This window comes from Mytilus californianus, unplaced genomic scaffold (genome assembly GCF_021869535.1).
Source record: "Mytilus californianus isolate M0D057914Y unplaced genomic scaffold, xbMytCali1.0.p SCAF_3, whole genome shotgun sequence".
In the NCBI taxonomy this organism is placed as follows: Eukaryota; Metazoa; Mollusca; class Bivalvia; order Mytilida; family Mytilidae; genus Mytilus; species Mytilus californianus.
This window is the reverse complement of record NW_026262679.1, coordinates 121,441,400-121,458,488: the sequence shown is the minus strand read 5'-3', so window position 1 is coordinate 121,458,488 and position 17,089 is coordinate 121,441,400. Positions and strand designations below refer to the sequence as shown.

The window sequence follows — 17,089 nt, the reverse complement described above, 5'->3', positions numbered from 1 at the left end:
AGCAGTCTCTGCAGCGTCAAAATTAATGAGACCAACGACAACTGACACTCGACAGACAGAAACTTTGTAACATAAGGCATGAAGCATCCAGCTTTTCTTCCCCCTGAAATATAAAGCTTTATGCAAATAGTTGACTCTGTCATCACCGCCAGATTGTCATCCGCATGTCTTATATTGAGTGATTTTCGTCTAGGGCAAGACAAAAACTATAGGTCCATCACTCTGTCTTTTCAGGCAATTGTTAAACATAATTATTTTTATTTAATTCTTACATGCAGAATATTCAAGAAATTAATATATATTCACTTTGGAAAGGTTATATAAATATGCAGTGCAGTGATCTGTCTTCTAACACAGTGGTATTTTAAGTCAAGATGGTTGCTATCAGTACTTCTCACCACATGACATGAGAATCAAATATCTTGATTCAATTTTATTCATAGTCCAAGTTTAATCCAAGGTTATAATTAGGAATATTATAAATATAATCAAAGATTTACAAAACAAATTTTAATGTAATATTTATGCACATTCATGTAGTAAATAAACAAATGTTAAAGTCCAATAGCACTTATAAGGTCACTAAAACATCTTCTTATGTTCATTTTCTATTTCAGATGTATCTGGAAAACAAAAAAAAAATTGTTAAAACATTTTATTACACTGAACTGATACCCAATACAGCATTCTATTTATAAGAACAAATGTGAAACATTAATTAAAGCTGTACTACATTTCTAATTATAGAATGAAAATTTTACAAAACATTATTTTTAAATCATTTTTGCACAGCTTTCCATGAAACTTTCACTTTTACAAGAATTATCCTGAATATCTGATATTTAAGACAATAAATTATAATAGTTCATTATTTAAATACTAAAAATTTCTGATGTCAAAAATACTATAGAAATAAAGTAAACCAATTTAAAAAATTTAAGATTTTGCTTATTCATAACAGTTTATATGAAAGCAGACACACTGAAATGTCTTATCTGCTTTCCCAAAAAAATAAGTGAATTATATGTTGAAATTCTTTGAGATGCAGGGCTTGCTACTGGTATATTTTTTCTTTTTACATTTATCAATGAACAAAGAAAATGAGGTTATGATCAGTTGAATTATGTCAGAATGACATGCTTTGTCTGTAGTGATTTTTACTGTATGTTCTTTATGTAAGTCTACTGATCAAAATTGAAAGAGGGAAGGTTGAGATATCAAACAAGAGTGTACATGCTAAAATGTCTTGCTTGCTTAACATGTGCAATGTGCAAATGATTTTATATACCAAAAGTTGTCGGTTCACAGTAACTGAAAAGATAATGTGATATAAAAAGCATGAATTATCCAGCTCTTCTGCAATTCAAAACTTTATACAAATAGTTTATGCTGCTACCTGATTAGGCAACATTTGTCACAGGTGTCAAAATTTTTTTTTTTAAATAAGTGGGATACACTATATTAAATTCATTTTTGTAATCACTGGATTGGCCTAGAAAGAAGAATCTCTTGTAAACAATATCTTACAATGTGACTATGACTTCTCTTTCTTTTTCTCTGCCTCTATCTTTGCTTCCTCAGCTTCATGTATTTTAATTAAATCTTCTACCTGTGCAGCAGGTAAGATTGTTATCTGTGTTTTGTTGTTCACTCTAGTCAATGTGGCTATTTCAACTGTTAAGAAAAAAAGATAACCATTTGGTTAAGGAAATGATAATATGGTATACCAATAAACTGTTAACACAGAGATATGTCTCACCTATTTGTTATTTTGATAATGCAAATGCCAATACATTTGCATACCGAATATCATTGACTTAACATTAGTGGTTCATCTTAAACTGACCTAATCAAAAACTAATACATGTAAACTAAGCAAAAGTTTCAAAGTCAATAGACCATGATTGAGAAGTAAGGATTAAATATTCTCCATAGAAATAAGATGTGCTAATGCTTCTACAACTGCATTCCAATTATCATTGACCTACCACTAGTGGTTCCCCATAAACTGACCTAATCACAAACTAATACATGTAAACTAAGCAAAGTTTCAAAATCAATAGACCTTGACTGAGGGGGTGGGGCCAAAAAATCTCCATGGTAATGAGATGTGCCAATGCTAATACAACTGCATACCAAATATAATTGACCTACCACTAGTGGTTCCCCATAAACTGACCTAATCACAAACTTATACATGTAAACTAAGCAAAGTTTCAAGTCAATAGACCTTGACTGAGGGGGTGGGGCCAAATAATCTCCATGGTAATGAGATGTGCCAATGCTAATACAACTGCATACCAAATATCATTGACCTACCACTAGTGTTTCACCATGAACTAGACCTAATCACAAACTAATACATTGTTGACCGCCGCCGCCACGGGAAACAGCATACCTATGTCACGCTTTTTGACTCTGTCAAGGCGAGACAAAAATGAGATGTTGCCATAAAAATATATCAATTCATCATAAGAAACCATAAAAACTGAAGATTTCAAATATGTTAAGATTTTAGTTTATAATGTATGTAGATAGAATCGAACATACAACCATCACACAAGTTATCAATTAAGAGTTGTGTAAAATTAACAGCACTTAATTCTGTTGAAACATTCAAGATTGTTTAAAACAATGTAATAAAAACCCAAATTGAATGTATATGATTATATTGGGTATATTAAACAAATCCCTAATCAATCTTACATCCATATGACATCAAGGTAATGCTATGATTTAATGCATGGAAGATAGTATGCAATAATTTACATAAATATTTGAAGGTTTATAATACATCAGTTTAAATTAATGGGTGTATAATGGAATGCTACATAAATTGTTGAATAGGCATGTAATGGTTTTTTTTTTCTAATGCTCTGTTTTACTTCTGTTTGTTATCTATCTTTTCTTCATGTAATAAGACATTTACAAATGTACCCTTAACGATAAACTTTGCACTTCAATTTAACCTCTTTCAAATACTTTGGATTCATTATTATTCGTTGGATACCAATTTCAAAGAAATTTCATGGGGAACAACAAGTTAAATGTTCAAGAATTTCCAATTTTTTTATAGTAATGTATGCAGATTATGTTAAAACCTCAAAATCAAATATAAATTGCAAGGATTCTACAATCCACAATAAAATGCTCCGCTGGGGCGCAGCTTGATACGATCGCAGAGGTCGAACCCTGAACAGTTGGGGCAAGTATGGACACAACATTCAAGCTTGATACAGCACTGAATTAGGATTGTAATTAAATATTTGACACAGCATAGGTTTCTGACACAGAATGAATGTGGTCTAAGAACTTAAAAAAATTTAATTTACCTATTCAAACCATATCATTATTATTTGCTTTTATATATAAATCAGATATAACCAATTTAAAATGGAAAAATTTTAAAGAAAAAAAAGGAAAAAAAAATCCCCCCCCCCCCAAATTTTTTGAACCCCCTTATGATTCATCACCCCCAAACTCAATCCCAGCCTTCCCTTTGTGGTATGGTACCTTGCAGTACAATTTCAGAGAGATCCATACACTTGAACACAAGTTATTGTCTGGAAACTAGAAAAATGCTTATTTTTGGCCGCTTTTTGTCCCCTTTTTCCTAAACGTTTTGGGCAATTACCCCCAAAATCAATTCCAGCTTTTCCCTTTGTGATATGGAACCTTGTAGTACAATTTCATAAAGATCCATACACTTACACACAAGTTATTGTCATGAAACTAGAAAAATACTTGTTTTTTGCCCCTTTTTGGCCCCTTATTCCCCCAAAACCAATCCCAGCATTCCCTTTGTGATATGGAACCTTGTGGTACAATGTCAGAGAGATCCATACACTTACACACAAGTTTTTGTCATGAAACTAGAAAAATGCTTGTTTTTTGCCCCTTTTTGGCCCCTAATTCCTAAAATTTGGAAGCAATTACCCCCAAAATCAATCCCAGCATTCCCTTTGTGATATGGAACCTTGTGGTACAATGTCAGAGAGATCCATACACTTACAAACAAGTTATTGTCATGAAACTAGAAAAATGCTTGTTTTTTGCCCCTTTTTGGCCCCTAATTCCTAAAATTTGGAGGCAATTACCCCCAAAATCAATCCCAGCATTCCCTTTGTGATATGGAACCTTGTGGTACAATGTCAGAGAGATCCATACACTAACACACAAGTTATGTCTGGAAGTTACAAAAATGCTTATTTTTGGCCCCTAATTCCTTAACTGTTGGTACCATAACCCCCAAAATCAATCCCCACCTTCCTTTTGTGGTATTGAACCTTATGGTAAAATTTCATAGAGATCCATTCACTTAAACTAAAGTTAGAGTGCGAAAACCAATGTGTCTTCGGACGACGACGACGCCAACGTCATACCAATATACGAGACCACAAAATTTTTTTGCGGTCGTATAAAAAGTGGTAACAAAGAAAGTAAATAAATCCACAGTAGCTTGTACACAAGATTATTTAAATTCATGAATGTATGTTACCTTTCTCAGCTGTCAGTTTAGTCATATCTAAAGTTTTACTCAGAATTTTAATAGCTAAATTCAGGGCATCTTTTAGTTTAACTTCTCCTTCTTTGTATTCTTGTTTCAACATTGATACAGCATTCTGAAATTCAAACAAATACAAAATCACTTTATTTTCCTCGTTCTGAATCTATCGATTCACCTTATCTTTATTATCCATCTATGATTATCAAAATAAACATATATAAACGACTACTGCTTCAGGCTTTCAACTTTTCCTTCATAATTTGTAACCCTTTGGGGTTTTACTGAAATGCATTAACAAATTTTGCTCATCAACTCCTTATTTCTTATAATTTAAAAAAAAATTCATATAAACTTCTGATAAAATATTTTTAATTTCTTTTTACTTCTTATACATTTTCAAACAGTAAACATACTTCATTTGAAAAAAAAAACACATATCCTTTCTGCAAAATGTTTCATTTCAAATGCTTGTACATTTATCTCAAAACAAGCCCTTATCCTATCTTTATTCCTACACATACTAAATTCAATGCATTATACATTCTGCTTTGAATAAAACATCATTTTTTAAATTGTTGTTATTTTGAATTTCAGCTGAAAACATCTTTAACTACATTGAGTTGATATGCTACTGCATGTATATTAGGGTGTGATGGTGTAGGACTGTGTATTCCAAATTTTCACAATAGGATATACGCAGAAATTGCAATAACTAATGCAAATAATTCTGCTAATTACAAATTGGTCGAGATAACCAAATTAATAAATGTAAAGGTTCTTCCAAATTGATTGGACCTACTTCACCTCATCAATTCAGAAATAATTGACAAAAATTTTCAAAATTTTATATATGGGCTTCTAGAGTCTCCAAATCAAAACCCTGAGTATTCCTAAATGGATGCATTATTATTTTTTTTTAAACAATGTAGATATAAACTAGAACATGACTTGTGAGAAAAAAGTGATGACTTACAGCACTGTTATTTCCTATACATGTAGCTTTCCATCCTCCATAATTACCACTGGGATCACTCTGATATAACTGGAATCCATAATGTTTGTCCCATCCTACATACAGTAATGATACACCGAATGGTCGTTTACCTGTAATAAAACACATACAGTAAAGATACACCAAATAGTCATTTACCTGTAATAAAACACATACAGTAAGAATACACCAAATGGTCTTTTACCTGTAATACAACACATACAGTATGGATACATCAAATGGTTGTTTACCTGTAATAAAACACATACAGTAAGAATACACCAAAATGGTCATTTACCTGTAATAAAACACATACAGTAAGAATACACCAAATGGTCGTTTACCTGTAATAAAACACATACAGTAACGATACACCAAATGGTCGTTTACCTGTAATAAAACACATACAGTAAGAATACACCAAATTGTCATTTACCTGTAATAAAACACATACAGTAAGAATACACCAAATGGTCATTTACCTGTAATAAAACACATACAGTAACGATACACCAAATGGTCGTTTACCTGTAATAAAACACATACAGTAACGATACACCAAACGGTCTTTTACCTGTAATAAAACACATACAGTAAAGATACCCCAAATGGTCGTTTACCTGTAATAAATCCAATACACATACAGTAACGATTTGATGTTATTTCCTTGCACTAATACGTCATAGAAACTTAAATAAATTACATAGCAATAACATTTTTTTCTTCTCACTGTTGGACTTGCCATGGCAAAAAATCGTGAGTCCCTGCATCATATGGTTTCATCTGTTGTACTAAAAACCATAATCCATCTTTTTCTGCATGATGTTAATAGATATCAAATCTTCCTTGACATCAACCAGTATCATAGACTAACTAAGACACATTTTAAGTTCATTCTGATATATTTATGGCTCAAAATACCTGTAATCAGGGATACTTGTAGCAATGCAATATGACAAGTCCTGAACATGTTTTTTAAAGTTTTGGTGAGTCTGACTATACATATTAATTTTATATTTAAAAAGTTTAATGAGTCCTTACTCAAAATGTTAAGTTCATTCCTCATCTATGTCAGCTGTATGGATTTTTAAGTTTGTTTTTTTTTTGTAATATTTTACTGTATGTGCTTTATACTGTGTTAGCATAAAAAAGGTAATTTACCTCCAAACTGTGTATAAGCCTGTTTGATATCACATAATGTACTAACAAGCTGTTCACATGGTATGGGTTCTTGGTACTGTAATAAATATCTGTAATGACAAAAACATCATATGAAGTGCTTGTTGATCCTTTGGTCCAGAGAAATATCTATTCTGCAAACATGTTGCTTACTGTCAAACCATTATGTGATCATCATTAACTGATATATATATATAATATCAACTATAGTTTGCTTTCAAAATAATGGTATCTTAGAATATGAGATCATAGGTTATCATGGTCACTTCACGGTTTTCGTCTATCAAAAATTTAGTTAGTATGTATATTTCAAGTCTTTATATAAATAATAAAAGAAGATACAGAAATCAACAAACAACAAAAATAACTGAATGACATCTGGAGGGCAACATACCATCTTTAACAATAAAAAGGCTGTAAGAAAAAGAATGAATATTATAGGGAAAGAAAAGGAAAGGAGATCAATAAATGAAATTTAAGGGGGGAAATTCAGTCCTAGGATTTAAGTCAAAACATTAGCATGCAAGTAGAAATATAAAGTATCTGCCAAAAAAGTTTACAAATAACACCCTAATCTTGTGATTACCAGAATGACACAAAAGACAAAAAATTGCTAAGATGGCAAAAAGTTATTTAGACCAAACATTCTAATGAAAAAACAAACACTCCTATATAACAGAATCAAGTGTGCATATTAATAAAAGGTGATGGGCATACCGGTATGTCAAATAGACTACAACCCAATAACAAAAATAACCTGTCTGAAAAAGTTAGTAGTTCAAACTAAATAGTCTTACCTCTGTGCTATAAGTCGTAGTTCATTGGTCAATACATTAGCATCTGATGTTATTCCTGCTACACTACAGGCCATATCACTGTCAAATAATATATAAAAAAATATATTTTCTTCATGCTATTTTTTCTAATTCTCTGTCATGTTAAATCTTTAAATATTACAAAACACTGTTAATTTTTTATTAAAAGAAGTCCTGCAGCCGGTTGTACGAACGTGGCATTAGCCTAATGGGTCATTCAGTCTTCATTAAGCCTTTATGATGCATTAGGCTAATGAAGACTTAATGACTCATTAGACTAATGACATGTTCGTACAACCAGCTGCTGAGATTTAAGTAATGCATAGAATATCCATAAGTCTAAACAAAATCACAAATGAAAAAAAACTTAAAGATGACTTTTAATATCAACAACCAAGCAGGAAATTTTTATTCATAATCTGGAGTATTTCAAAACAGTTATCCTCTATAATAAACCTAGCAAAAGCATATAAATCTTTAATATATTTTGTATTCATTACTCAAACTCAAATTTACTGAAAATTCTGAATAATTGCAATGAAACCTTTAATTCTTCCATCTTTCTATAAACCAGATAAACAGAATACACAGAAGAGGAAATAATGTGACTGCTCACTGTTCAGGGACTTTCCTTATTTTTTCTATCTTCATCTCGACATCTCCTCTATCATGTCTATTATCACCAATGAAAGTGCTTTATATCTAATTAACCATATTCATTAATACTATTGTTTCTATATTCTATAATCTGGTGTTTTTCAGCAACAATTTAATTTTGAGTTCAAATTTACATTTTTGAGATATCATAATTTTCAAGGGTTCAATTGTACATGGTTATATTATGTACAAATAAAACCTACTCATTGAGATTATAGATTTTTTCTGAATATGAGACTTCATCCAACAATTTGTTTGTATTCCTTCTCTCTGCAGCTAAAACCACTCCATCACTGGCTAAAATTCCTAAACAAGTTCCAGCATGTCCTATTGCTTCCATGGCATACTCCACTTGGTACAACCTCCCTGTATTACATAAATACTGTTATCAAATCCATTCTTTTATCAAACAAAAGAAATATAAAATATTACTTGATGAAATAAAACGATGTGAGAAAAAAATAGAAAATTTACATAAATTTGTCATAAAGCAGAATTTGTACATGTATCTAGCAATAAATACTTTAACATGATAAATAAGAACGAGCGAACAATGTGTTTGATTAAACATGTATATATTATTTTTTTTACTTTCTATTCTTACCTTCTGGGGAAAAAATTGTTGTTCTAGAATCATATCTCCTAGACTGAAAAGAAAAAAACACTCACATTAGAAACTGGACTAAAATATTTCTTTTGTTTTCATGCATTGAAGCTTTGTAAAGGTCTGTTTTAGGCATTGCACACAATCATGTCTTCCTGTCTAGTGCTGTATGAAATCTAGTTCGAAGCACAGCCAACAATATTAGTGTGTATATTGGCATGAACATGAATGGATATAAGAAGATCTGGTATGAGTGTGAATGAGACAACTCTCCATCCAAGTCAAAATTTATAAAAGTAAACCTTTATAGGTCAAAGTACGGTCTTCAACACAGAGCCTTGGTATGGTTTCATGACAACAGGTGAAGTACTTTAAACTTGCTATTAATAATTGTTAGCATTCTTTGCTATAGTATTGCTTTATAATTAATGTTTTGTTGTACATCATGTACATGTTTTTCATATCTTTTATTTCTCTTTCAGTGCTGTTTCTGTAATGATTTGTGTTGTTTCTTTTCAATGTTCATATTGTAACATATATTTTCTTATTTCTATTTTGAAGAAATATAACACTCATTCAATGTTAAAAATTACATGTACCATATTCCAAAATGACCTGAAAGGTTTTAATCCTGCAGCACAGGAACATATCTTATTTTCAACAAATCAAAAGATGATCATGATTCTGAAGTAATTCCAGGAAATAAATCAAAGCATATTTTTTTTCAAATCAAAAAGGCTTTAGAAGTAATAAGAATCAAATTTCCTTTTACATGTACATACTCATGTAGAATTGAGAATGGAAATGGGGAATGTGTCAAAGAGACAACAACCTAATTATATAACCAAAGAGCAGAAAACAGCCCATGGCCATAAATGGGTCTTCAATGCAGCAAGAAAATCCTGCACCCAGAGGCGGGCTGCAACTAGCCCCTAAACAATAATGTATACTAGTTCAGGGAAATGTATCACTATGCCACACTAAACTAATTTTCATCAAAAACATGTTAATAGGAAGGTTTACTTTTGGATGTTTTAGGACGGACCTGAATTTCCAGATAATATAAACTGAACATTCTGGAAATTCTGGTCAATCAAATTATAGAGAGTTTGGTATGTTATACTCTCAGATCTGCAAACTTTCATCATTTATGGGGGATTTCCCCAATGAGAGGTGTTGACATGAATTTTGAAATTCTTTATCATATAAACTGAACAACTCAAAACAGGCATTCAAATGAGTTAAAAGGGTATCCAATCACATACATACCCATTCAAACAATATGGTAGTAGATTCAAAACATTTGACAATATAAGAGGAGCATTAGAAATGGAGATTTAGAAAAATTGGCAGGTATGTATTTTCCAAAAGTTAAGGATATTAGGAAATCAGGGAAACCATTTTAAAAACGAAGTAGGTGATGCCAAATCTCAAATGGAATTGTCATTGATTTTGGATATTTCTGGAAATATTTAGCACCAACAAGCACACAACAGGTAAAAATTTGTATATATATGCAAAATTTCAAGCTGTCAATCGATTTCATGGCAAAATTTGGTCTCAAAAGTTACGCCAAAAATTCTCTCTCAAGGTCTAGACAAAAAAATAGCTTCAACGTTATGTAGGAAGGCATAAAGCCAAAAACTTAAGACAGCCTTTCAAGACTTCATAATTATTTGGACTAGTGGATGCAAGACCTTAAAACTTTTCCTACTGCACACGATTGTAATTTTCGAGGTGTCAACACAGCCATTTTTTCCATTTATTTTGATGAACCTTAAAGCTATGCTCCAACTAGCCTAAACTAGCCAACTAGCAACATTCGTCTTGAAATAATGTTTGGCAAGCCAGAATGATTAGTAACAAATTAACAAAAGCTTGAACATTTGTATTTTGATAGCTCCGACAACTAACCATGAATCGATGTTTTAGATTCAGATTCAACCAGACAGATCACAAATATATTTATATAATATGTTTTATGTAATGATCTTAAGGATGCTTCCACCACAATCTGTATCTGTATGGGTATGCATAGTTACCAATACTGGCTTTTATTCAAAGGAGTGAAGGTGCTGTCGATTTATTGACGTTTCGTGAGAGCAGATTTAAAGCTTGCTACACTTGTTGCGCACACAATGGTGTCTTCCAGGTGGTTCCAGTTAATTATTGTGGACACAAAGAATGAATTTTAATGTTGCGGTGTTTTTTCCTGGTGGAAATGTCATAACACCTAGTATTGTTTCTCACATGTTTTTCAATCATGTTAGTTGCTTGGTAATTGTCAACCTTTTTTGCTGTGATGGTTCGTTTTGGTCTTGCTGCTTTTAAGAAGTCGTCTAGATCAATATCAGGAACCAGCCCCTCAACCACCTTGTACACAAATATAAGGTTTCTTACATTCCGGTGGACAGTACCGTAAGTTCCTTCTGAGGAAGCCTAGGGTTGAGTTTGCCTTTTTTGCGACATTTGTTATATGCGTGCTCCACTTCAGATCTTCTGATATCTACACTCCTAGGTATGGGTTGTTCTGGATTTGTTGGGAAGTATGTGGCCATTGAGTGTGTAGAATCTCTGGCTTTTGTTTTTGATGCTTAGGATGTAGCATTTTTTTGCGTTAAATCGATTCCCCATCAGGCCTCTACAATAACTTTTTTTTCAACTTGTTCAATAGGACAAGTACATACCAAAACTTACTTGTCCGAATGGAATTGTAACTTGTCCAAAAAAAAATCTTAATATTAACCTTTTTTGTATTTTAAGTTAATTCAATGAACAAAATGAATAAAAAGAATAGGTCAGGATTTGATTTATATCTCTTGATATCCTTTTCAAAAATATGAGTCAAGAAAAACTGAATCTAGTCATGTCACAGGACTTCAGTTCTAGTTATCATCACTGTCAAAGTCTCATGACACTCTTCACAGTCTGGTAGGCATATACACTCATTTGGTTTGCATCCTGTTCTTTTATGTTGACAAAATATTATTATGGTTAATGCCTTACTACAATCAGCTTTGTTTTTAATATATTAAAATATTTTTTCAAATGCAATCAAGTATTGTTTTGTCTAGTACATATGATCAAATATGATTTTATGATATTTATGGTAAATAATTTCTTCATTTTTATTTTTAAAATATTTTTGTTAAAGAAAATTTATCATATTTATTATAAAGCAACAGAATAAGGTAGGGAAAGGAGGTACTGATTTATCTTGGTCCTGAAATGTCTCCTACGGTGCCGAACTGTCTATTAAACACCAATCGGATTGGATTCGTTTCTGTGCTAGTGCCGAACTGCCTTGTTACCTTATTTACAAAGCGCATAGCTGATTTCGATCAGTAAGACTGGTTTCCCAGAATAGTATGCCTTTTATCTGTTATAAAGTATCTGACAAAGAACCAGTATTAAATCATGGATCGCAAGAAAACATGTCAAATTAATATTTGTTTTTATTTTTTTTTCTTGTTTTTTGTTTATTACTCTGATTAGCAAAGTTGGATTTAATTTATTTTCTACAGAATTATTTTACTTGTCCCATGATGTTTTCCCTAGAAAATTTTTCATGCATGGTGGTTCCATGGTGAATTTGCAACGCGGCGCGTGACGCTTTTTTTCAGAATTAGTTACATCACATAATTTATAAGTTTAAAGCCATATACCAATCTAATTGTTTTATTATAGGTACAGCAATTCATATAAGTCATGGAATTATAAAGTATTTATCACAGATGAGAGTTTAATTAATGAAAGACCATATAAACAATAATAACAATAATCCAGTCTGCAATAGTTATTTACAAATTAATGTCATATACACATTATTTTGTTGATATCTTCCTCTGTTTCAACTTTCCAAAGGTCACCACATATTTTTCAAAATCAAAAGCTTCTTCCTTTGGTCCTTCAATTGATATATGCATTAAGCAATTGAGCACTTTTTGGCATAGTCTGTTTCTCAAAGGTGATTTTAATCTGTCTGACTACAATTTGATGTAGGAGTAGACTTCTCTAACCAACTTGTCAAAAAAGTTGGGCAAGTAAGGCGACGTTTCTTTGATGGTTGCTTGGACATGGTCGTTAAACTGATGATTGTTCTTCGAATTTTGCTGATAGAATGGTTTCAGAATCAACAGCAAGTTGTTAAATAAAACTTTGAATGTCATCATTGCTTCACAGAGATTTTACAGGAAACAATAAAAAAAAGTTTATTTGCGTTAATTACAGAAGTCGTCAATGAAGAATACCTTTCATACGGACACATGGATGACATATTTGGCAATTACCTGTTTGGAAGCTAAGCTGACATTTTATTTCATGACAATTAACTATTTTTCTTTTAAATAAATCCCTGTCCGATTTATTTATAACGCTTCATAATTGTAAAACTCCTATCTTGCCGAAGTGAAAGAAATTTAGCCCCACTTGTGAAAAAAACGGCAAATGAATCCGCTACACGTGAAGATTGTGACCCATTGAAATAAAAATAGAACAACACAAGTTTATTAAAAACAATATTTCCGTAAATAACTACGTATATTTTGAAAGTTTTTCTATCAAATCTTTTAAATATTTCATAAGACACGTCTTTTTCTCGGCCCGGTGGCGGTGATATGTATTCTTTGATAAAATCAATCAACCGCGACTAATCTAAAAATAACTGATTGTTGTGACCAATCAAAAAATAATTCATCGATGTAAATATAGCTGATGAAGTTACTGCGAAACTTTATTAAAAAAAATGTTTTGTCCATTCTCGGTGAAATTATTTTAGTTTTATTTTATAATACCAGAGACTATACCAAATTTTAAATTTCTACTTTTTAAAGATCACAGTAAAATAACGATGTCAAACACCCGGCCGTTTTTAAGGTGAAATTTATATAGGAAAAGGTTAAACTTTTTATTTAGCACAGAAAGATATGCATTGGAGATAAATCTGACTATTTATTTATCAGCTGACTGGTAACTTCTATTATGTAACCCAAGTCTCGATGTATAACCGTCTAATCAAGAAGGTTGTAAAATCCCGGCACGCGCGACGTGATGCATTCAATTATTAGTCGGAAAGTTTAAAACACCTGTGGAGTGTTGTCGCTTGTTACTTCACTTTCAAAATATCGATAATAAATATTTTACACAGTTATAATTTTCACACAAAGCGGGATGCATTGCGGCAATGATGAAAGCATGGCGGTCGAAATTTATGCGTAGCGGTACCGCAATGCTTGAATAGCCTAGGGAAAACACTGCCATCGGACAAGCTTGATATGGCTTTTACTTGTCTGACCTTTTTTTTCCTCTGGTACCGGACAAGCGTTATTGTCGAGCCCTGCCCATTTGATTGCCAAATCTTCTAGGTCTTCTTGCAGTAGTTTGTGGTCTTTCTCTGTTTTTATGGTTCTGTACAGTAAGCAGTCATCAGCGAACAGCTGTAGTGATGATTTGACAGTGTCCGGGAGGTCATTTCAGGGGTGGACTTATGCACTGGCCCAAGGCCAGTAGAATTTCGATAGGGCCAGTTGAACATAAAGACTACTGGCCCTATTGGCCTTTACATTTGACTATATTTTCACTTAGATAGTATTATTAGGACAAATTTTATTTGAGTTCGGCCATTAAATGTACGCTCTAACTGGCCCTATTGGCCATACTTTTAAATTTTGTTAAGTTGACCTCTGCATTTATGTGACATAAGAAGAGAAATGGTCCAAGTTCTGTTTCTTGTGGAACTCCTGAGTCCACATTTACTTCTTCAGACTGTTCTCCCTCTGTGTCAGAAACATATTTAGCCAGTTGTTTAGTTGTCCTCAAATTCCGTATTCTCCCATTTTTGATAGTTATTTGTTATGCTGTACAGTGTCAAAAGCTTTGGAAAAATCCAGGATTGCAATGTCAGTTTATAGGCCGGTGTCGAATCCCTTCATGTCATCATGAAGTCATGTATGGCGACGATCAGTTGTGTTTCGCACGAAATAGCCAGACCTGAATCCATGGTTGAGTGATATTAATACTCTGTGCTTTTCAAAATGTTTAAGAATGTGCTTGCATAAAATGTGTTCTAGAAGTTTGAGTATATTTATAAAAAAGTTTTGTTTATTGAACCGGCTTATCATGCCCCCTTTTTTCATCTTTTTCGTGTTTATCTATACCCCATATTCAGAACTCCTGTAAAAATCTGTTTTAAATAAAACTCATCATATTATGCATTAGAAATTTTGAAATAATACACTCAGTTTTTGATTGAATGGTATATTTTACTACTTTTTCGCGATGATAAAGCAGACCTACCATCTTTGAAAATTCAGAGCTGTAAAATTTAGTTTCGTATTTATAACAAGTGTAAAGTGTGGATTTCTATCGTAATGTCGCAACACTGGTTGTATTTTTATCGTTTTTTTTTCATCCATTGTTAGTCGCAACACTAATGAAAAATGAAAAAAAAGTGTTGTACTTTTATTGATATATCTATATCCATTTGTATATATATCTTAAAAATGATGTTGTATATAGCATCTAATATATCTGAATTATTGAAATAAATATCCTTGCTAGGATTTTATTTTATAGTTGTGGTGGAATCATTTACTTATCATTTAGTCTTTTTTCATTAACCCAAGGAAATTGTATACAGTCTCCTTGATTTACCATATATGTGTACTATATCAATTACTCATGTGATTCATTTTTTTAATAATCATTCGACAATTGAAGTTATCCAAATGTGTATGATAAGATTTTGAGTCTTTTGAATAGTTATAGTACTCAAGGACGTATGTTAGTTATACGTCCTTGTAGTACTGTAGTCCTATCTATATAAGTTCATCTGAATTCAGTATTGGTGGATTGACTAATGCTTTGTAAACTTTTTATACATGTGATGTCTTAATTTGTCTAAACGACCCATCTTGTTATTGGAGAGGATTCATATAGCCTTTGCCTGTTGTCCAATTTCCTTTGTCTGATAGTAAATAAAATTGAGAATGGAAATAAAATGGGGAATGTGCCAAAGAGACAACAACCCGACCAAAGAGCAGAAAATAGCACAAGGCCACCAATGGGTCTTCAACACAGCGAGAAAATCCCGCACCCGGAGACGGGCTTCAGCTGGCCCCTAAACAAAAATGTGTGCTAGTTCAGTGAAAATGAAATATTAGAAATATTGAAATATCCATTTGATGGCACAAGTTCCCGCAAGGAAATGATTGTCAACCCGGACGAATATTGAAATAGCTTCAGTATTTATGTAAGAGATAAATTTGCCCTGGTAAAATATGTCCGGGCGGACACATATTACTAGTATAAAAAGTCCATGGTTACAGAATTTACTAGTATTTTTAGTCCGATGTTAGTAATTTATGTCCCCAGACTAATTTTGCTAGGAATTCAAGTCCATGTCATTAATATTCCTAGGTAAAAATGTCCATGTCCTTTTTTTATAGGAAAAATATTCAGTAATCAAATCATTTAAATTTAAACAATATTGGAAATTTAAATATTAAGTTTTAAAATTGTTTAAGAGAGGTACGAAAGATACCAGAGGGACAGTCAAACTCATAGATCGAAAACAAACTGACAACGCCATGGCCAAAAATAAAAAGACAAACATACAAATAATAGTACAGATGACACAACATAGAAAACTAAAGACTAAACAACACGAACCCCACCAAAAACTGGGGATGATCTCAGGTGCTCCGGAAGGGTAAGCAGATCCTGCTCCACATGTGGCACCCGTCGTGTTGCTTATGTTATTACAAATCCGTTTCATGATAGGAAATACAAGCCCGGGAATATCGTATCAATTGGGAGATATATACTCCGTATGCAGGCGCTGCTGGAATGTTGCTACATAGAAATGGAAAGTTAACAATTGGGAAGCTGAAATCATCTCTTTTGTCGTAAAGTTTTGTTTTCAACCGACCCTCATTGTCAATTTCTAGATGTAAGTCAAGATATGAGGTAGACTTAACTGTATCTGTAGTATCCTTTATCTCTAGTTCGATGGGATAGCTACGTTCAACATAGTCACCAAATTTTGTATTATCTAGTGAGAGAACACCATCTATGTAGCGGAACGTAAAGTTAAAGGATATTGCTAACTTATTATCTTTCTTCCCGAGAAGTTCCTGTATGAAGTCTGCCTCATAATAATAAAGAAACAAGTCGGCAATAAGAGGACACAATTGGTTCCCATTGGAATTCCGACAGTCTGTTGAAAAACACGTCCTCCAAACGTAACAAATATGTTGTCAATCAAGAAATCAAGCATCTTGATAATGTCAGTTTCAGAGAATTTTTTGTTTGAATCAGAGTGATTCTTTACAAAGTAG

General features: G+C 32.4%; 1 protein-coding gene across 1 annotated transcript; it reads right to left on the bottom strand.

Moving 5' to 3' along the window:
* Positions 1-495: 495 nt before the first annotated feature.
* On the bottom strand, positions 496-15,105 carry LOC127736027 (proteasome subunit alpha type-4-like). The gene is made up of 9 exons (XM_052246523.1): positions 15,048-15,105; positions 8,754-8,796; positions 8,353-8,515; positions 7,475-7,552; positions 6,660-6,748; positions 5,481-5,611; positions 4,499-4,622; positions 1,528-1,674; positions 496-623 (listed from the first exon to the last, which is right to left on the bottom strand). Exons 1-8 carry the CDS (start codon positions 15,048-15,050, stop codon positions 1,535-1,537), a joined length of 771 nt encoding a protein of 256 aa, XP_052102483.1. The 5' UTR covers positions 15,051-15,105; the 3' UTR covers positions 496-623; positions 1,528-1,534.
* Between the last annotated feature and the right edge of the window lie 1,984 nt (positions 15,106-17,089).

Bases quoted from the DNA above. Each gene is read 5' to 3' on its own strand.
- LOC127736027 (XM_052246523.1), bottom strand. The intron at 8,516-8,753 runs GTAAGAATAGAA...TATGTAATACAG, and splicing joins AACAATTTTTTCCCCAGAAG to GGAGGTTGTACCAAGTGGAG. The intron at 4,623-5,480 runs GTAAGTCATCAC...TTTGAATTTCAG, and splicing joins GTATAGGAAATAACAGTGCT to AATGCTGTATCAATGTTGAA.